At 44.5% G+C, this 22,500-nt stretch overlaps 1 protein-coding gene across 1 annotated transcript in view; it reads right to left on the bottom strand.

Moving 5' to 3' along the window:
* Positions 1-22,500, bottom strand: part of kcnh3 (potassium voltage-gated channel, subfamily H (eag-related), member 3) — a 96,632-nt gene that overhangs the window by 7,698 nt on the left and 66,434 nt on the right. Inside the window, exons 4-11 of the mRNA XM_061088484.1 lie at positions 20,514-20,653; positions 19,536-19,794; positions 17,655-17,812; positions 16,971-17,172; positions 13,397-13,792; positions 11,141-11,340; positions 10,642-10,891; positions 3,534-3,748 (exon numbers count right to left, since the gene is read on the bottom strand). Coding sequence (XP_060944467.1) covers positions 3,534-3,748; positions 10,642-10,891; positions 11,141-11,340; positions 13,397-13,792; positions 16,971-17,172; positions 17,655-17,812; positions 19,536-19,794; positions 20,514-20,653 — 1,820 coding nt within the window. The remainder of the gene's footprint in view (positions 1-3,533; positions 3,749-10,641; positions 10,892-11,140; positions 11,341-13,396; positions 13,793-16,970; positions 17,173-17,654; positions 17,813-19,535; positions 19,795-20,513; positions 20,654-22,500) is intronic.

Raw genomic sequence — 22,500 nt, 5'->3', positions numbered from 1 at the left:
TCACACCCCCCCCCACCCCCCCCTTCCTCCCACTCAGAGCGTTTAAGGAGAAACATCCAGATTCTCATCTTGTTTATTTTTAGAAGATGTTTTCGAGCCAGTTTGCTTTCACACTGTTTTTACTCCAGTGTTGTTCTGCACATTTTTATTCCAAGTTCAAATCAAAATATCATTCACCATTCATTCATCCAGGTTTTAATTTGGATCCAAACCAAATTGCACTAACAATTAAAATCATCTGAGAAACCGAGTAAAATGTCAAATAACATCATATCTTGCAATGTTTAATTTTTTGAGCTGCATCACATCCATCCAGAAGTTTCTGCTCCTGCTCACTAACAGCCAGACGTAACAAAGACATAACACTATAAAACTAAGCTTTTCTTTTCCTCTTCTTCATCAATGTCAACGTTCAGATCTTTGCAGAGAAAAAAAATTCTGTATCCTAAATAAAAATGAAATATTGTCTCAATGTTTGAAGATGTGAAGACGACAGAAGGTTCAGAAAACGACTCAAGGAGGAGAATGAGGTGAAGAGATTCTAATCATGTTGTTTTCTGTGTGAATAACTTTTTAGTTCCGTCTTGTGGTGCAACATTAAACACACACACACACACACACACGCGCACACACACACACACACACACACACACACACACACACACACACACACACACACACACACACGCACACACACACACACTCAGGTCCCATCAGCTTCTCGCTGAAAGTGTCGAGCTCAGCAGATCAGGATTAAATGAGACGTGCTTTAAGAACAACAGCCTGTCATTGTGATATATATATTTTTGTAATATTCTATTTATAATAGAAATATAATAAATTATGAAAGATGAACAACATTTCATCTCTCATCATGCAGACAAGCCGACGCCCCTCTGCTCTCTCCCTTTAATCAAGTCTCCCTCCCTGCCTGCTCAGCATTCTGCCTTTTTCTCCTCCTCCCGCCCCCCCGCCCTCCTCCTCCTCCTTCTCCTCCCCTCATGCAACCCCCCCCTCCTCCCCCTCCTCCTCCTCCTCCGCCCCCCCCTCTGTGCCACCGTAATGTATTTTTAGCCGTCTTGTTCTAATCTTAGCTCCCAGCGCCCGAGGAACGCTCTGCGGTGCGGGGGTGTGAGAAGTGTGTGCTGCCGCGTGTCGGCGTGCACGTGTCTGTGTGCATGCTGGGGGGGTGGGGGGGGTCTGCATTCACCTCACATCATGTGTGTGTGTGTGTGTGTGTGTGTGTGTGTGTGTGTGAGAGACACTGGGCTGTATGTGCACATGTTCAGGATGAGGATGAGTGTAACATGTGTGTGTGTCTGCAGGAACAAGAAGGAACAAAGTGCTTCTTCTCTTATTGATGCTGCAGCAGAATGAGTGTTGCATGAGTGTGTGTGTGTGTGTGTGTGTGCATGTGTGTGTCTGTGCGTGTGCGTGTGTGTGTTTGCATGTGCGTGTGTGTGTGTTTGTACAGTATGTGCAGGTTGTATGTTTCTCTCCTGTCATGTTTCTTCTGCAGAGACTGAAAGGCCGGCATGAGCCCCGGATACAAAGCAGAGCAGCTTCCCCTGGTTTCTCCAGTGCACCCCCCCCCACCCCCCCGGTGCACCGGGTCAACTGGTGGTGCTGCACGTGGCCTCTTGTTGTGGCCGGAGCTCCAGGGACATGATGTTCAGTGTGAAGCTTCCTCACGTTCCTCTCCAGTGTTTCATGATGTTGTGTATTTGATGAAGCTGCCCACACGTCTCTGTTGTCGTTGTGTTGATGATGAACTCACTCGTTCATCCTCTTCAGGCTCAAGTGTTTGTTTACTACGGCGCTGGAGTCTCACATTCATATTCACACACACACACACACACCGTATACACACACACACACACACACACACACACACACACACACACAGACACACACAGGGAGCTGCTGGTACCAGAAGGGCTTTGCATTCACAACCAGGGTCGACATGTGCAATCCAGCAGGTTGTGCGTTGGGGATTGTGCGTCCTCCACACACCTCCATGCTGAAGACACACACACACACGAGCACACACTGCTGCAGACACACACACACACACACACACACACATGAACACACACTCTGCAGTAAACGTGCTGTTTCTGCAGAAACAAACTCCACTGCAGTGTGAGAGCAGATCTGAATGTGAGATAGCCCCTCCCCTTCGTCTCTCCACCTCCTCCTCCTCCTCCTCCTCCTCCCCCCCCACCCTCCTCCTCTCCGACTGTGCTATTTATATCGAGCAGGATCCAATCTTAGCACAGCTGCGGGGGGGGCAGCCAGTCAGGGAGAGCCCGTGCTTCCCCCCCGTGATCTATTCTTAGCTTTGTAGGGCAGCTTCAAACAGCACTGAGCTATTCTGGTCTCTGTGTTGTGCTCCCTCTGCTGCTGCTGCACCAGATCCAAAGTGCAGGTTCGTGTGTGTGTGTGTGTGTGTGTGTGTGTGTGTGCTGGAGGCTGGAGACACATGCACGGATCTGTGAGCGTGCACGTGAGAGTGGAGTCAGCAAGGTCGTGCATGAGCGTCTCCTTAATGCCAGAGTCTCCTCCGACCGCACGATGTCGAGGATCGATCGTTTCCCAGGCTGTGTGTGTGTGATCTGTGTTGTGCGATGAAGAGTGTGTCTGTGTGTGTAGTTATAAATACACAATGTACAGACAGTCTTTATTCCTGCAGACTTTCCTTCGGCCTCGAGTTTCTCCTCTAACAACAGAATAATTTGCTCATCTTCTTCTCGTCAGGACAGTTTGTTTCTTCTAACCTTTAAAGTTCTTCCTCAGTTGCTATGACACAAACTTCCGATTACAACAAACTCGTGAACCACTGGCAAGCTGTCTGGTGGCCACAAGGGGGCAGTGTCATCTACTGCACACGAGGACTTTGTGTTTTCACCCCTTTACGTTTGTTTGTACGCAAAATTACACAAAACGTTCATAATAACAAACCTTGCTGCAGCTCGATGAGTTTCAGTGGAATTTGGGGCATTTTAGTTTCAATTCTAAATAGGAGATTTGAGTGAAAACACAAACTCGTGAACCACTGGCAAACTGTCTGGTGGCCACAAGGGGGCAGTGTCATCTGTTCCAAACAAACTACTGCACCCGAGGAGTTTGTGTTTTCGACCCTCTACGTTTGTTTGTACGCAAAATTACACAACATGTTCATAATAACAAACCTCGCTGCAGCTTGATGAGTTTTAGTGGAATCTGGGGCATTTTAGTTTCAATTCTAAACATTTGAATTATGATTTACGAGGAGATTTGAGTGATAACACAAACTCGTGAACCACTGGCAAACTGTCTAGTGGCCACAAGGGGGCAGTGTCGTCTGTTCCAAACAAACTACTGTACCCGAGGAGTTTGTGTTTTCAACCCTTTACGTTTGTTTGAAAACAAAATTACACAATACGTTCATAATAACAAACCTTGCTGCAGCTTGATGAGTTTTAGTGGAATTTGGGGCATTTTAGACATTTGAGAATCCTAAATATGAGATTTGAGTGATGCCAGGAACTCACGTCGGCCCCGTGTCCGTCCCGCAGGTTGTACGTGAGGTCGTGTTGGATCTCGCTGATGAACTTCTGGGCGTACTCGGGGTAGAGCCTCAGCACCTCACGCAGGCCCTTCAGGCTGATGTACTGCAGGTCGCAGTAGGTCAGCGCCTTCACGTTGGCGTTGGTCTTGATCACCTGCTCCTTGGTGAGGGAGTCCGAGCCAATCAGATCGCCTTTACCTGCAGACACACACACAGACACACACAGACACACAAACATGTCGTTAATATCTAAAAAACCATTGTTTCCAGGGAGAGTATTTTCAGGAGCTGTTTTTAAAGTAAGGAAACAAACTGTCTGAGCTGCAGATGATGAAACGTTTGAAGCTGAAAAGTCATTTCAGCAGCAGCAGGAGAGAGAGAGAGTTTAATGTAGAACTCATCTTGAGAAAAACACACAACCTGCACAAAGCAGCACCGAACAGACGCACTAACAAATATGTTTTTCTGAATCTCAGAGTTAGCGTGTTGCATGTTTTTCATGAATTACAGTTCTCTCTCTTTCCCTCGGCTGAATCAGTGCAGATGATTATTGTTCAGCGTCCACTTATCGTTCTGAGACAATCACATTTATTCTGAGAGTTTTTTGATCTAAGTGTTATTTAAGTTTCATCTGAGCAGAGTTTTTTATTAATCATCAGACTTCGTTCGAGAGGCTTCTGACTGACGCACCCCCCCCCCCACACCCCCCCTGCAGAGCTCGGTAGAAAGAGAGAGAGTCACATAAAGACTGTTTCAGGGCTGAGATCAGAGCGGAGAGGAAGAGAAAAGGCCGACGGAGGCGGAGGGAGGAGGTGATGGAGGAGAAGAACACGCCAAAGGGGAACAGAGGCAAGACGGAGGGAGGAGGGGTGAGGGAGGGAGGGAGGGGGGTGAGGGAGGGGGAGACGAGCAGGGACCTAAGATGGGTGAAGGGAGGGTGGAGGACGTGAAGATGGGAAACACAATCAGAATCAGTATCAGAATCAGAATTTGCCAAGTATGTTTGCACATACAGGAAATTGCCTTGGAGTCGTTGGTGCACTGAACATAAAACAACAATATAGAACAAAATAGAATAAAATATATAAGTGTATATAAGAGAGAGGAAGGGGAAGATGAGGGAGCTGAGGAGAGAGAGAGAGAGAGAGAGAGAGAGAGAGAGAGAGAGAGAGAGAGAGAGAGGGAGAGAGAGAGGAGCCGAGAGCGACGACTTCATCGTAATCACAGCGAAATGTTTAACTGAGCACGAGAGGAGCACCTTGAAGTGACATTTAGGAGTGTGTGTCTGTCAAGTGTGTGTGTGTGTGTGTGTGTGTGTGTGTGTGTGTGTGTGTGTGTGTGTGTGTGTGTGTGTGTGTGTGTGTGTGTGTGTGTCAAGCGGACGAAGACGAGAACCAAAGCTCCTGAAAGCTGCTCGTTTAATCAATGTCTTCTGTCCTTGAACTTTTCAAGAGTTAAACCTCAGCTCATGTCTCAGCTGCTTCAGGTCCATGTGATCACAGCAGTTCACACAAAGTCAAACAATCTGATTCTGATCCATCACAACAACATCTACACAAACTCAAAACGTAGCTCCGAGTGATTCCATCAACTCCAGTCGCTCACAGAAGGTCATCACATGATCCCAGTGATTCACTCAATGGACCAATCAGAACAAATCAGGAGCCAGACTCAGCTGTCAATCATGTTTTACCCCTTTTTATATCATCCATCAAATAACTAATTGACACTTGTCTGGAACATGAATTCTTGAACGTACATCAGTGTGACACTAACGACCTGAAATGACAGAAACAGGGTTCCCACGCTTGCCTTGAAAAAAAATTCCAAGCTACCTCCTGATTTTCCAGGTACCATATTAAGTGATGATCTATAGGCCCCTGAAGCTTTCCGCGCCCCCCTCCCCTCACACACACAACCCCCTTGGACACCTGACTACTAACGCCGGGTTTACACCGGACGCTGAAGCGACGCGTAAGCGCAGCGCCAAGCCTTAAATAACAGCTGGCTCCCATCCACTCCCATGTTAATCCCTTGTGCCGGTCCCTCCGGAGCCTGAAGTGCAGCGCTGCACCAAGGCTATTGATGATAATGATTACACATTTTATATGATATAAATGATCAAATATGCATCCCATAGTTTGTATTCCCGATGGATGACATTAAATTAATAATTGAAGTGGATAAGTAGCACAGTGAGCTGTATGATCCTCGGCACATGTTGTATAAAGACAACATTAAAAAGGACAAATGCTGGGACGCTGTTGCAGTTAATGACAAATATCAGCTGTATGTGTGATCACGGAGAGGAATCTATTGAGATCGCGAGTAACGTTTCTCGGCTATTATTCCCGAAGTCTAACAATCCGAAACTATACTTTTAAAGTCCATATCACTAGGTGGCCTGCATCAAATTCCAACATCCAATATACCAGATAGGATGCTAAGAGCATGCTCTACAACATGGGATCATCCATTTCTATCTACAGTAAAGCTGTTCACATGTAAAGGGTTTTTATAAACTCATCTTAATTATGTGCTCAATAGTTTCATTTATTTTACACATCATCCAATAAAATTTTCCAGGACAACTGTTTCAATTTCCATGTAAGTGTTCACTTTTGCTCAGTTTCCATGACTTTTCCAAACCTGGAAAATGGAAAAATAATTTCCATGTTTTCCATGGTTTCCAGGTACCGTGGGAACCCGGAGAAACCCTCTTTGGCTCATGTTCTCTCTGCTCACATGGAGGAGATCTAGAGATCTGTCTACAATAGATTATCATTTAAAACAAACTAGATTTCAGAGTAAAACAATGTGAATATTCCCTTTGTACAATCTGTTGTCACATTACTGTGATTATCACAAATACACACATGTCCTCACTTCCTGTTTTAAATCCACGTCTCCCTCCGGTGGTTAAATCCAACATGGAGGCCACCAAGGGGGCGGAGCTTCCTGAGCTCTGCAGGCTCCATCCATTCAGCATTAATAATCAATCTGCTTTAATAATGGACAATAGATTTATTATTGATACCAGCACAGCACCGCGGTCCACACACACACACACACACACACACACACACACACACACACACACACACACACACACACATTGATTCAGGTGCACAAGCACAAAACCATTAATACAATACGTGACCTTTGCAGATTGTGACTTTTGAGACGGGTGCATCTGTTCTTGTCAAACAAACCAGAGGACTCCCCCCCCCCGACCTGTCCCCCCCCCCCCCCCCTGGTTGTGTATCATCCCTTCACAGCTCAGAGGAGCTCGTACAGGATTAGTTGTTGAAAAGTCTCTGAAGCACAACCAGAGGAAATGAGATTCCGTCCTCCTGTTGTCGCAGGTGCAGCGATTTGTCCGACCACTCAATTTCCAATTTGAATTTGAATGACAACGCTCAAACCACTGAAGGTTAAACGTGTATTCTCACTGAAATTGATGTCGTATTTAGACAAATAAAAGAAGTGAAGTGACTCAGGAGTGAACTGCTGATGTAACCAGGCTGATGTGGACTCGACCGGCTCTGAAGAACCAGGAGCATCAGGAGAGTTCAGCCTCAAACATTTACACAGAACTCTGAGTTCAGCAGAGTCAGATCTTTATTAAAAACTCACATCAGTCAATGTCAGGAGAGTCAGTTTCTACCGAGAGGCCAGTTTATTAGGTACACGTAGAGAAATCCAGTAAAGTTCAAACCACAGTCAACACCATCAGCTCCCTGAAACTCAATCAGGCTGAAGTCCACTCATCATGTCTGATTAGTTTCATCAAGATCCATGAATTATCTCCTGGGAAATCAGTGAAAATGATCCAAACCAAGAATTCAAGTAAATAAGTCTTGACCTGTGACCTTTCACTAAGTGTCGGACTTCAATCCAATCAGGCTTCACCAAACCACAAACACTCATCATCTCCCTCAATATGATGAGTTTCATCAAGATTCATGAATTATTCTCTGGGAGAAATCTAAAAAAAAGGTTGAGTCTTTCCACCAAGTTCTGAATTAACAAACAAATCAACAGAGGAGAAATCAGAAGTTCCACAGCAGAGGTTCATTATTCAGATTGTAACATCCACGTCTTACTCATCTAACCCTAACCCTATCTATAACATATATAACATCTGAACACATCTATAACATCTGTACACATCTGTGAAGCAGCTGTCACACGACTCAGATAAACAACGTTCCACCTCGTGAACTGCTCAGTTTCCTCCTCTCCATCCTCCTCGGTGCACGTGTGAGAAACACTAAAGCGAGTGTGAAGTGTTAAGTGAAGTGTGAGATGTGTAAAAGCTTCAGATTCACACGTGATGTTCAGGTTGTGATTCTTCTTCTGTGTGAAAACAGCCGAGTGGATCTTCACTCCCACTCCGTCTGAAAACCTGTCTAATGTTAGACCTGAACTCAGCTCCGCCTCCAAGTCCCCAGAGACGAGGAGAGCAACTGTCAACCTACACACACACACACACACACACACACACACACACACACACACATTTATATATGCCCTTACTCATTTCTGTCTTTGGCAAGCAAAATTGGAATTGCACCATCAATGTTTTTATTGAATGATTTTAAGTATTTATATATATTTGTGTGTTTGTGTGTGTGTGTGTCTTTGTGTTTGTGTGTGTGTGTGTGTGTGTGTGTCTTTGTGTTTGTGTGTGTGTGTGTGTTGATAACTCATTAAAGCAGCAGGGCACAAACAGCAGCTCTTTTATCAGAGCTCCTTCAGCTCGGCCGTCCTTATTGTCTGATTGAAACACACACGTGTCTACCTCCTCTTCCTCCTCTTCCTCATCTTCCTCCTGTCCCTCCCCTCCCTCCTCTTCCTCCTCTTCCTCATCTTCCTCATCTTCCTCCTCTGCCTCCTCTTCCTCCTCTTCCTCCTCTTCCTCCTTTTCCTCCTCTTCCTCCTCTTCCTCCTCTCCCTCCTCTTCCTCCTCTTCCTCCTCTTCCTCCTCTTCCTCCTCTCCCTCCTCTTCCTCCTCTTCCTCATCTTCCTCCTCTTCCTCCTCTTCCTCCTCTTCCTCCTCTTCCTCCTCTACCTCCTCTTTCTCCTCTTCCTCCTCTTCCTCCTCTTCCTCCTCTACCTCCTCTTCCTCATCTTCCTCCTCTTCCTCCTCTACCTCCTCTACCTCCTCTTCCTCCTCTACCTCCTCTACCTCCTCTTCCTCCTCTTTCTCCTCTTCCTCCTCTTCCTCCTCTACCTCCTCTTCCTCCTCTTCCTCATCTTCCTCCTCTGCCTCCTCTTCCTCATCTTCCTCCTCTTCCTCCTCTTCCTCCTCTTCCTCATCTTCCTCCTCTACCTCCTCTTCCTCCTCTCCCTCCTCTTCCTCCTCTTCCTCCTCTTCCTCATCTTCCTCCTCTTCCTCCTCTACCTCCTCTTCCTCCTCTTCATCCTCTTCCTCCTCTTCCTCCTCTACCTCCTCTTCCTCCTCTTCCTCCTCTTCCTCCTCTTCCTCCTCTACCTCCTCTTCCTCCTCTTCCTCTTCTTCCTCCTCTACCTCCTCTTCCTCCTCTTTCTCCTCTTCCTCCTCTTCCTCCTCTTCCTCCTCTTCCTCATCTTCCTCCTCTGCCTCCTCTTCCTCCTCTTCCTCCTCTTCCTCATCTTCCTCCTCTACCTCCTCTTCCACCTCTCCCTCCTCTTCCTCCTCTTCCTCCTCTTCCTCATCTTCCTCCTCTTCCTCCTCTACCTCCTCTACCTCCTCTTCCTCCTCTTCCTCCTCTTCCTCCTCTACCTTCTCTTCCTTCTCTTCTTCCTCCTCTTCTTTCTCTTCTTCCTCCTCTTCCTCCTCTACCTCCTCTTCCTCCTCTACCTCCTCTTCCTCCTCTTCCTCCTCTTCCTCATCTTCCTCCTCTACCTTCTCTTCCTTCTCTTCTTCCTCCTCTTCTTTCTCTTCTTCCTCCTCTTCCTCCTCTACCTCCTCTTCCTCCTCTACCTCCTCTTCCTCCTCTTCCTCCTCTTCCTCATCTTCCTCCTCTACCTCCTCTTCCTCCTCTCCCTCCTCTTCCTCCTCTTCCTCCTCTTCCTCATCTTCCTCCTCTTCCTCCTCTACCTCCTCTTCCTCCTCTTCCTCCTCTTCCTCCTCTACCTTCTCTTCCTTCTCTTCTTCCTCCTCTTCTTTCTCTTCTTCCTCCTCTTCCTCCTCTACCTCCTCTTCCTCATCTTCCTCCTCCTCCTCCTCCTCCTCCTCCTCCTCCTCCTCCTCTTCCTCCTCTACCTCCTCTACCTCCTCTTCCTCTCTTTCTCCTCTTCCTCCTCTTCCTCCTCTTCCTCCTCTTTCTCCTCTTCCTCCTCTTCCTCCTCTTCCTCCTCTTCCTCCTCTACCTCCTCTACCTCCTCTTCCTCCTCTTTCTCCTCTTCCTCCTCTACCTTCTCTTCCTTCTCTTCTTCCTCCTCTTCCTCCTCTTCTTCATCTCATCAAGCTGATTTCCACTCAGACCTCACTTCAGGCTCTGCAGGTCTGATTGGATGAAATCAAACCCTCCACTGTGGAATCATCTGAGCAGTGATCACGGAGCTGAGGGACGACTTCTCTGTCTAACAGCTCCGTGCTTCATCAGCAGAGTTATTATCAAACAGACACGTTCTCCTCTCGACTGTGAGGGAACGGTTCCCTCCTTCATTACCGATGCAGCTGGAGTTCTGCAGATCAGGATCATCTCACCGAGGCCCACAGGTGATTCTCTAATGTGAACTCTTCATCCACGTCTGAGTCACAAATTCGTCATTTCCATCAAATAACAAACCAACCTTGTTTTAGTCTCATTAGTGAAGTGGAACAAATCAAATCTCACACTTCATATTCAGCTGGAGATTTTTCATTAACATTTGTTTAATCCGGTTTCTTCAATAATTAGAAAATAGACTCAGGGAATGATTTTGTCTTTTTTTTTGTTATTTGGGCGAAACAAATCGGAAAATAACCTGAATATCGAAGCTATTATATTATAAATAGATGAATAAATAGAATAATAAATAGCAAATTCTCCCTGTTTTTACAGAAACCAACATGGTTATTCAGTCGTTTCCTCTGTGGACCTCCTGCTCCCCCGACTCACCCAGGATGGCCAGCACCGTGTTGTCCTTGAGGACCTCCATGGAGCCCGAGCACACGAAGTAGATGGCCTGCAGGGCGTCTCCCTGGCGGATCAGGAACTCGCCCGGAGCGCAGAAGGACGTCTTGATGATGAGGGACAGCGAGCGCAGGCACCCCCTGCTGGCCGACTCGAACAGCGGCAGCTGCAGCAGCTCCTTGTTCAGGTGCATGGCGATGTCGGCCCGCAGCTCGTCAGGGAAGTCCTTCAGCAGCTGGGGAGAGAGAGAGAGAGAGAGTTTCACTGGGAACTGGTTTCTACTGAACTAGAACAATCAAAACCAGAAAGGTCTCTGGATTCTCTTCTTCTGCTTTGGCTCTTCAACAAGAAGCACGACCAACATTCCACTTTGTTGGTGTCGAACTCTCAGAATCTGATCCTATGAAGCTGAAACTCCATGATGTGTAAAGATGTTTTCACATTCTGAAACAGCCCTCTAACATGAGTGCTTCTCTCCCCTCACCTCATTGACGTCGATCCCGTTGTTGACCGACCACGTGGTCTGGAAACACTCCAGCATGCGCTGCTCCAGGGCCTTGGGCAGGCGATGGACCCGGATGAAGTCCTTCAGGTCCTTGGTGCGCGTGTGGTAGAGCGAGCGGCGCGAGTACATCCTCTGGATGATGGCCGTCACGTTACCGAACACCACAGCATGCATGAGTGCTGGAAGAGAGGAGGAAGGTTTATTCACTCTGTTGATAAGAATCATAGTTAATGACTGAGTGATCTGATTGGATTATATCGAGAGTGACCCCCAGGAAAGTCCCACAATGCACCTGCACAGCAGGAAGCTTCACAGGACGTCTTCATAAGACCCAAGATGTTAAAAGGCAAAGAGCTTAAAACGACTGAGCTGCTCTGAGACCAGTGGAACCAGCGGCTGAGGAGGATTAAAGCTCCACAACAGATCAGTAACTCACTGTGATAAATAACAAGAATCCTGCGTTAAATAAAACCTTTATTTCAAGTGAAAAAACACTTAAAATCAAAATGACCTTTATTTAAAAGTCAAAAACAGCCCCAGTATGAGAACTGTGTGGTATTTATACTTTCTAAATACTTCTCTTGCTTGGTGTAAACACAGAGAAGCAGCATCGAGCAGCGAGAAGCAGAAGAGTTTGTTTCATGATCTTTTGTCCTGAGTGGATTTCACAGCAGATTCTGTCACTAACTCTGATTCATGTCTGAACAGAGAAGCTGGGTTCAGACCTCAGGACACGTCCACAGTCCACTGACACACACACTAATGACTTTGTCCTGCAGGCACAGTGACCCGCCGCACATTCTGAGAAATATAACACTAAAAACCTCTGGTGTAGAAACGTCTCAATGTCTTTCAGGTGAAGCTGAGGGGGAGAAAACCAGGAAACAGACCTGGAGTCAGAGGAAGAACTGAAGCTGCTCTCGTTCGTCTTCATCTCTCTCTTTAATTCAATTAATTATAAATAAAGATTTTACAGCTCGTGGACGTGAGACTGAACCAGTCACACAAACACAACTTACAGAGTATTAGTGTCATTAAAGTCAAATTCAAGAGAACACAACACACATTTCAGATAAATCATAAACCTGGATCCTGTGTTTTAAAATGTGGGCATAGATCATCTAGTATAATGTAAAGTTATGAGGTGTAATTGAAGTTCTTTATAACCAATAAAAGGCCCAATAGGTTTTTTATATACATTTTGAATAATGTTACACAACATTTCACACATTTCCCTCAAAATGAGAAGTCAAATTCTAACTCTCTTGAGATTTTGTTTTTTGCCTGAAGGCGGAAACATGACAACATGAGGAGTTTGGATTTTACTGAGAGAAACTATTATGGCTGAATCCTTTTCTGATGTGGACAATTTTGATGAAGCCTCATGTTTCTTGTCATTGTGTGTGTGTGTGTGTGTGTGTGTGTGTGTGTGTGTGTGTGTGTGTCCATTAACAGCCCACTTAATCTTCACCCGCTCTGATCGTAAATCTCAACATTTCTCTCAGCAAACAACTTTCACATTTCCTCCATTTTAAGGTTTTCTACATTTATCACTTGACTTCTGACGAAACCGCAACGAACGAGGAAGCAACGACTTTACTGGAAACAGGAAAATAATGTTTTCAGAAACACTGAGCACCGCCCCGGGAGACAGCTTTCAAAACCTTTTACTGTGGAATCAATAAGTAAGAAGGAGAGAACAGACACATTTTATATCACAGCTCGGGAAAAAACTGGTTCCTGGGAGGAAATATCACATGAAAGAATTAATAATGATAATGTAAGAGGCTAAGATTTCACTGTTGTGCCTCCTGCAAACATGACTCCTCATTAACACATTGTTTACTTCACTGCAGGAGCTAATATCATAAGAACTATATTATTATAAAAAAAATAATAAGGAGAAGTTGAGAAAAGGTTCTGTTCTTTTGAAAATCATGTTTATATCATCCTGCAATATATATATTTATTTTTATGATCCAGAAACTAAGCTTTTGCTTTTTGACTTGAGTCCAAAGTTTTAAATAACCTGATTAAAACAAAACAGATAAAAGTGAAACATGTTCGTGAACCTTTGTGTCACCGAAGCGAGACGAATGAGATTCTGAATGTTTGTGTTTGCATCTATTGTTCGTCCCAAATATGAAAAGGATGAATTTTAAAGAAGGAGACAGAATGAAACGTTCTCATCTGTGTTGCTGCAGCAGAGGAAGAGAGGAGCGGTGGATGTGTTACCTCCGATGAGCATGGTGCAGATGGAGAAGATCTTCTCCGAGTCCGTGTTGGCCGAGACGTTTCCGAACCCGACGCTGGTCAAGCTGCTCAGAGCGAAGTACAGAGACGTCACGTAGCTGCTTCTCATCGTCGGGCCGCCGCCCAGCAGAGCCACGCCCCCGGCGCCGGCCGCCGCCCCCGACACGGCCTCGCCCCCCGACACGTTCCCGTAATACTGGCTGGAGTTCCAGGAGGCCGGGCCGCCGACCTCTGACCCCGACACGCCCCAGTGGCTGCCGCTGCCGCTGCTGTTGCTGCCGTTGGCCGGGAGGCCGCCGCCCACAGAGGGGACCAGCGCCGCCAGTGGAGACAGGAAGTATGGCGTACCCAGGCGCTTGGCCAGCTCGTGGAGCCAACCTGAGGGAGAGAGGGAGATAAACAGAGGGAGACATTAATATAGAAAAACCTCTTTTTATTCCCCCTGCACTGAGGCGTGTTATCACCTGAGCACAGAACTTCTCCTGGAGAACGTTTAGAGCTGAATATGTTCTGCTCCGTTCACTTCCTGCTGAAATATCCAGGGTTTCACTCCTCCTCATTTCTGCAGCAGCTATAGATTCTATTAAATCCGAAGAATAAAAGTTTCTGAGGTACTAAGATCCGAGTTTTGAGACTTTACTCATTCTGCTCATCCATATTATATATATATACTAAAGATTCATGCTGTTCCCTCAGCCGGAGAAACCTCGACTCTGAAGGTGAGAACGAGTCCGTGCATCCAGATTAAGAGATAAAATAAAAATCCACATTTTCTTTAACAATCATCCGATGACTTGATCTCACTGAGCGGCACCGAAGAGACGGAGGATTCAAGTTAAACTTACAATTACCAAGACAGCAGCTCAGCTTTAGAGGAAGGGAGGAAGGGAAACAAGGAGGGAGGACACAAGGAGGCAGGGCGGAGAGGAGGAAGCGAGGGATGAAATGAGAAACAGTGTCTGTGAGAAGACGAGTGGAGAAGAGAAACCCAGAGGAGGCCGAGTCGGGAGAAGAGAGACGGAAAGACTGGAGGAGTATGAATAATACAATATGGATGAATCTGCTCATTGATCCCTGGCATCACACATTCCAGCTCTGACCTTGGGTGTGTGTCTGTGTGTGTGTGTGTGTGTGTGTCTGTGTGTGTCTGTGTGTGTCTGTGTTCTAGCAGCATAAATAAGCAGCGGTGACAGTGGAGCTGCGAGCAGAGTCCCACTCCAGCAGCTAAACCAACAACATTAGAGGATTTAACACCTGAGTAGTTTCCTAATTACTTTGTCATTAGCACAACTTAACCTCCACCCCCCCCCCCCCCCCCCCCACACACACACACACAGGAGCCGTGGAGCCGACTTCCAACACACAACATGAAACACATGAGGGGAAGTGGAGGGGGGGCTTTCAACTGGGAATTTAGAGTGTTTACCCAGAATATTTTATAATATGTATAATTTGTATTTACCTACAATGACAATAGATTTTCTAAAGAGGCTGTTCTCTGGAAATCACCTTCACATAAAGTGATTTTATAATAGATTTTAAATGTTGCAGAAATGAGTCAAGACTAACTTTACTGTAAAGTCACTCGAGTTTGTAAAGTAAGTTTACATCACATATAATCCTGTGAAATCAAAACTGTCAAAAGCTGGGAATGATTTTCCAGTAGCTTCCTTTAATTCAAAGCTTTTAGATTCTTGTATTGATTTTACCTAATTCAAGGTCTTTCTTAAATGTTATGGTTTTTATTCTTTCTTTTATTATTATGTTTAAAGATACTTATGTGTATTTTATTTAGAAGAGCTTCATAAATAAAGATTTATCACTAAAGACAGTTTTATTATTTTCTCTGTCCAAGGTGCTGAAATCTGTGTGGAGCAGAGCAGGGAGCGTAGGAGCTCTCCATGGTCCTGATCATCTGTTTTCTACAACCTCACACCAGCGTCAAACCAGGATTTACCAACAAAACCGGTGTGTGTTGGAGTTTAATTCACATTTTCCCATAAGACAAATCCACTACAGATTAAACATGAACATAGTTTACTTTGTTGTTACATAAAATAACTTCAGATTCTTTATCTTTTTTAACGTGGATCCATTTTTTGAATCTTACTCCCGAAGTTTCAGTTTTACTTCAAACGTTCAGATGCTTCTCTGCTCCGAGGGCTGTGAGATATTTCTGCTCTTGTGTTAGTTTTCAAAAATTGAAGATGTGGACTGGATGTTTGTTTTTGCTCTGCAGCCGGCTCCTGTTACACCATCTAAAGGTTGAAGGCCTCTAAGGGTCAAATGCTTCATGATGAAACCTGCAGTCTGAACAACAACAACATGTAATATCCACGTCTCTGTCCTCTTCTTCTGTCTTCTTCTGTCCTCTTCTTCTGTCCTCTTCTTCTGTCCTCTTCTGTCCACTGTGGCTCGTAGAACAACCACAGCTCCATCAGGGGCAGTAACGAGGACCATGTGACACACGGAGCAGTCAAACGTATGGAGATGTCGATATCAGAGCTGTGTTGTTAATCACAGCTGTAAAGGTCAGGTAAGGTCAGACTGTCTCGTCGTCCCCTGGATTCCTCTCATCTCTCTAAATGTTAAATTGAGGGACATGAATTGACTCCCGTCGTTATGTGGTTTGCTGAAAGGATAACGATGAACGGATCGATGAGGGAGACGGAGGGAGAACGACTCGGTGAGTCAGAGGAAACAAAGAGGAAACACATGGAAAGAGAGAAGGAACAGTGAATCCCAACATGTGAACAGGATAGTTACTTAGAAACAAAACTGGACAATAAAAGCTCTTCACTCGGAGGAAATGGAACTTGATGCGTCTTCAGGAATAAATAACTTTTTTAAACAACACTTCAGTCTGTTCCCTTATTAAATCCCCAGTGAAACAAAGACTTGTCTCTTCTATAAAGTAATGGATTGTATAAAAGTATAAGAAATGAAAAGCACTTCAAAGACATTAAAAGGAAAGGTACACAGCCTGAGTACAGTTACTTCAGCAGCTGAGTACAAGTACTTCTATTTTTATTTTTCTTATTTATTTTTTATTTTTTTACGCAGATCACTACTATGCACAATAATATTCAACACTTTACATCTATATTTATATCATGGTCACTTATAATGGTTACATTGCAATATTTATATTTTCCTTTATACTATCTTGTAGTATTATTTATATTATGGTCACTTACTTTTAATTATTTTTTCTGTATCATGGTCACTACTGTTGCAATATTACTTATAATACTTTTGTTTTCATTGCAATAACACTTACATCACTCCACTTTCTCCCCAGTACCTGCTTTTGCACAGTGTCTGTTTTGCAGGTTGTTTTTGTTTTCTGTATATTTTTACTCTCATTATGTGTAGTTTAGTAGTGTATATATTTTGATCTTTCTTTTTTATTGTTGCTTCGGCACTGTTATTTAAATTCTGTTTTTCTCTTTTTTGCTGTAACAAGTGAATTTCCCCGTTGTGTGGATAAATAAAGAAATCTAATCTAATCTAATCTATTTCTCACTCTGTGTCTGTTTGAAAGGTTCTTACTGACCGATGTCCCAGGAGCCCGGGCTCTCGATCTCCTTGCGTCCGATGAAGTACCAGACGCACGCCATCCAGTGAGCGAGCAGCGCGAACATGGACATGAGCAGCGTCAGGACCACGGCGCTGTACTGCGAGTAGCGCTCCAGCTTCTGCAGCAGCCGCAGCAGCCGCAGCAGCCGCACCGTCTTCAGCAGGTGGACGCCGAAGTACTGCACCGGACAGGAGGAGAGACACAACACATCTGGTCACACACACAAAAACACACACAGACACACACGTAGCACTGAACTGGAAACCAGTCGTGTGATTCTCTTTGTAGGATCCTGAGAAATACAAAGACCTGCAGGAGCCTGTGCACTAACATCAGATTAGCTGAGCATCGTTTGTTTGTCTGAGGAGCAACAGGTGATGTAATGAATCATCACGAGAATCAGAGACATTAAACATTAAAGATTGATTTCTTTTCCTCTGAGTTCGACTCGCCGGCCTGTTCGTGATGAACAGCTGGAAACAAAGTGTGTGTTTCTCTCGGGAGAAACGAGGATATGAGGTGAATTCAGAAGCTGGATTAGTCACAAACTCTTCAATCGGTCACACGTTGTCTGTCTGTGATCATGCAAACAGATGTGCACACACACACACACACACACACACACACACACACACACAGACACACACAGAGGAGACTCACCACGCTGACGTTGAAAGCATACAGCAGGTCAAAGGGCAGGGCGGCAATGAGATCGACAAAGAGCCAGGTGGTGACGTAGTGAACGCAGATGGAGCGGGCGTCGTACACGACCTGACCCGACGTGCTCACAAAAGTGGTTCGAAAGTTCAGCACAATGTCTGCAGGGGGCGACAACAACAACAGCAGGGGGCGACAGCAGGAGTTAGCACCACGACAGGAAGTGAGGTCAGTCACATGATCATCACACGGCCACGAAGACAGAGGACACAATGGATTCTAAACCGTTAAAGACTCAGAAAAAGCAGATGAACGTTCAAACTTTCAGGATTTGATTTGTCAACAAATGAAATAAGTAAAGTTCCATCTCTGGCTGGTTTTATGATTCATATGTTTAATGATCCCCACACATCTCATCTGTTTGTCAGCAGGATTATGTGAATATTACATTTTCCAGGTCTTATCAAAAGTCTTAAGGTTGTAATTAATTCATTAAAAGCAGCGAATCAACAGAAGTTAATGAAGAATCGGACCTGACTCCAGGTTTTAAATCCACCATCGAACGTATTGATGAACCCACCGGCTTGTTTACTTCTAACAAATGAAATATCGAGTGAGGGAGTCGCCCTTTTGACCGCGTGTGGATCATATAATTTCATTGCAGACGTTTATTGATGGCGAGCTGGTGTTCACTGTTTCCTGCAGACGGGAACAAAGAACCTGTTGAGCTCAAACGACTCAGATCTGCTGCGGACGCGTCGTTAAAAACTTTCATTACGAGCGATGAGCCGCTGAGATAAAAGCTTTTTATGGAGTTTCCGTCGGGGAAGGTGGACGAGGAACAAACGGACGAACGTCTCGGTCACTAAGTCGTGTTAATTACTGACGGTGGAAAAAGGAAAACTCATCAAACAGGAGGAAACAGCAGCTTGAACGTGTGTTTGACAGCGAGAGGGTTTTAAAACCTTGTGTTTTCACCTTTTGTTTGTTTGGTCAGAGGAAAGATTAAATGATGGAAATACATTAAACTTGGAGGACGAGTCGGGAAAGAACTGATTAAATGTTTGGTGCGAATCCAGAATCACTTTCTTTAACATTGTGATTTCATTGAGAGATTAGTTAAAGGATCTTGATAAAGATATTCAAATGTGTTTAGGAGACATTTAAGAGTTTGTACAATTTGGTGAAGAGAGAAAAATCTGGATCTAGTGATTTTAAAGCTGCTTTCAGACCTGAACTGGACTGAATGACCTCCTGAGTTTCTCCTGAGTGAGAACCTAATGTCTGATTGAGCTCAGGTGAGAACCAGCAGGAGAACATCTGGAGGATTCATCACATTGACGATGATGAACGTAGGAAAGATAAAAAAACGACATGATGGAAATACATGAAACTTGGAGGACGAGTGAGGAAAGAACTGATTAAATGTTTGGTGCGAATCCAGAATCACTTTCTTTAACATCGTGATTTTGTTGAGAGATTATTTAAATGATCTTGATAAAAATTGTTTAGGAGACATTTAATAGTTTGTGCAATTTGGTGAAGAGAGAAAAATCAGGATCTAGTGATTTTAAAGCTGCTTTCAGACCTGAACTGGACTGAATGACCTCCTGACCTTCTACTGAGTGAGAACCTAATGTCTGATTGAGCTCAGGTGAGAACCAGCAGGAGAACATCTGGAGGATTCATCACGTTGACGATGATTCTAACACACGACAGATAAAGAATCGAATAAACACAAAAAGAAGACAAAGATCTCAGCATGAAACAGTGGAGCCACAGAGGAGAAGATGTGAAGGGAGTTCCTGGGGCTAAAGGTCGGTGTCACATCTGTTGAACCTCAGGATGGGACCTGTCGGGTTCAGCTGTGGATTAAACTCTCACCTAGAATAAACAGGATCTCCACCAGGATGTCGCTGACGCTGGGGGGGCTCCGGGGGAAGCTGCTGCCCCCGTCGTCCCACCCCCCCACCACGGTGAAGCACACGTTGTAGGGCACGGTCACGGCCACGTAGAAGGTCGCCAGCAGGATCAGCCAGTCCCAGCCGGCCTTGAAGGTCCCGTAGTGGAGGAGGATGAAGCGGGACTTCTGAATCGCTGCTACTTTGTACTCTGGGATCGGAGGTTTGTCCCCGAACATGTTCTACCACACGGAGGAAATCACAGCGTGAATAAAATCTACATTAACAAACTATTCACTGGATATTCAATTTTTCATTTAGTTTAATGAGTAGCCATGGAAACTGGGTCTCACACATTTTAACTTCTTTATATTGCACAGTTTTAATGAAAAAGCAGCAGAAGCAGATAGAGAATAATGTGAGAAAATGTTTTTATAACTCAGGAGATTTCTGCTGCATAGATTTAATGAGTCAATCTGGGAAAATAGTTTAAACGGATAATTATGGACCTGTTAGTTCAGCGTTAATGCAGCCGAATACATCGGTAGTGCAGTAAATCCTTTAATGAGAATAATAAAGCTCAGTTTCTTGTTGTTGCATTTCATTATTACTTCTTTTTTCACACTGTTTATATCAGTGAGGGTCGACTCAATAAGTCAAATACTGTAATTTAACATCATCACAAAAATGATTCGACACTTCAGAACGAACGTGACATCGAATCAAAGCTGAACGTTACAACCTTGATGATTTATTGAATATATATTTATTGAAACAAATAAACAGCAGAAAACTCATTATCTTTATTTTCACTGAAAGATATGTTGTTAAAGAAAGGAACAGAAGATATTTAATATCCTCATCAGTCGTAAACTTATGAACTAAAGCTTCTGTTTAAACGGAACGTGAGGAGAAACTCAAACGAGCTGGTGATGAAACCAGAGGATCATCAGAGACTCACGTTGTTGAGCTTCAGTTTGCTCTTGTCTTGTTTCTGCAGGTGACCCGACAGGTGGTAGAGGACGGCTCGGCTGCGGCGCCGGTGGCTGTTGAAGCTCGGAGGACGAGTCACCTGGTGCACCTCCAAACCCGTCTCCTCGTCTGTGGGGGGGGGGAAACTGAGCTCAGACACAACTCAAACATCACAGGAAACCAGAGTCCTCATCAAACACCAGCTTCTCTCAGTCTGGAGCGATGACAGGTGAGCGATGGAGGTCGAGCAGAGAAAACACGACTCGTTCCACATCATTAAAATCAAGTCTGAGCATCAAGTGTCTCAGTGAGAAAACACACGTGATGATGAGTCAGCTCTTTTTCAACATGTTGGACTGTTTCTCTCTGTGATATTCTCACGTTTACATGTTGATCCAAGTTTATGTTTAAATATTTGATTCTGATCTGCCCTTTGTGTTTCTTTAGGATCTACGCTGCCACAACTGCTGAGACATCTCACTCCTCTCCTATAATGAAGATTAAATATCTTAATTATTTAAGTTAATTCATCAACATGCAGGTGAGACACAAACTGAAATCTCTCAGGCTCAGAAACACAGAAGGTAGATTCCAGAAGTCGTGAATCCAGATAGAAAATCTTCTTCCTTCTTCTTGTTTATTCCACTTTACATTTCCTTTTGTCTCTGTCAGTAACATGATGTCACTAAAATGACTTCAAACATTAAACCATCTGGGTGAGGGAGGGTTCACACTGTTGTCTTTTTTCTTTTCTTTTTTGTCCTGTCCTTTTTGTTTCATCTGTTTTGTTGATGCAGGGCATTGCTTGTTTATTTACTGTTCTTTTTTGTCAGGGATTACTTTTCACCTTCTGTAAAAAAACAAAGGAAACATAACTGTTGACTCTTAATTTCTCTGTTACGTGATTGGTTTCCCAATAAACATATTTGAAACAAACATTAAACCATCTGTCAAACACCAGATAAGAACATAGTGATCCTGCTCAACCGGGATATAACCTTGTTGCTGTTGTTGTTGTTGTTTCTGGCGCACGTTCACTACACAAATCAACAGTGATCATGTGTGATGTAAGACTCAAGTTAAAGAGTTGAAAATCTGCATTTTTAAAATCTCTGTTTTAAAAACTCAGCGCGTGTGAGTTGTATTGAATCTCCGTCTGATTCTGAAAGGTTTGTTTATCTCGACAGTTTCTTTGTTTGAGCAGAATTAATGAATCAGATCTTCACTGAGCTGAATCCTGAACGAGTCGTCAGCCTCTTCACTCCGAGTCGATCTCACCAAACTGTTCTGTGTTTAAATAAATAACTCACGTCCCGACGAGCAAAGTGAGACGTGGAACCAGTCGACAGCTGAATGAGTTTGTTTGAATTGAACTCGTCTCTACAGAAAATGTCAAAGTCTTTTCCATCTGTCACTTTCTCCCTCTTTCATTTCTTCTGACGGTTCCTTCGATGAAACGTGAACGTGAACAGTTATCGTCATGACGATCTGGAAAATAGAAACATCTGGAACCGTCTTTCTGTCCATCGCCCTCTCGTCTGTTCACAGAACTCAAAGTAATGTGAAATGTAATAACTCGTTCAGTTTATGAAACACAGCGAATGAAAGGCGACTTCAATCATTTCCGCAGCAAAGCGATAAGATGCTCGAGCCGAGTGAGAGAGCTGAGGGGCAAGTGGGGGGGGAATCGGATAAGTGATTTCCAACAGGGGACAACAAATAAAAAAAACCAAAAGATTTAAACACCCTGATTGATCTAAAGAGGCTTGATTACTCCGCTTCGCCCCCTGGAGGCAGATGTGTTGTGTTGCTTCAGGATCCTGAGGTTTAACAACAGGAAGTGAAAGTTTAACACAAACCTTCTGTGACTCGAGTGAATCGAATCCTTCAGCTTCACATGAGGCAGTTATTTAAAATCTGTTTATCACCGGAGTGTGAAAACAACTGGAGGCGAAACGTTACTGATGGAGAATCAA

The sequence above is a fragment of the Limanda limanda genome, chromosome 16 (assembly GCF_963576545.1).
Source record: "Limanda limanda chromosome 16, fLimLim1.1, whole genome shotgun sequence".
Classification (NCBI taxonomy): domain Eukaryota; kingdom Metazoa; phylum Chordata; class Actinopteri; order Pleuronectiformes; family Pleuronectidae; genus Limanda; species Limanda limanda.
Note: the sequence above shows the minus strand (reverse complement) of the source record. Positions and strands in the feature narration are given on the sequence as shown.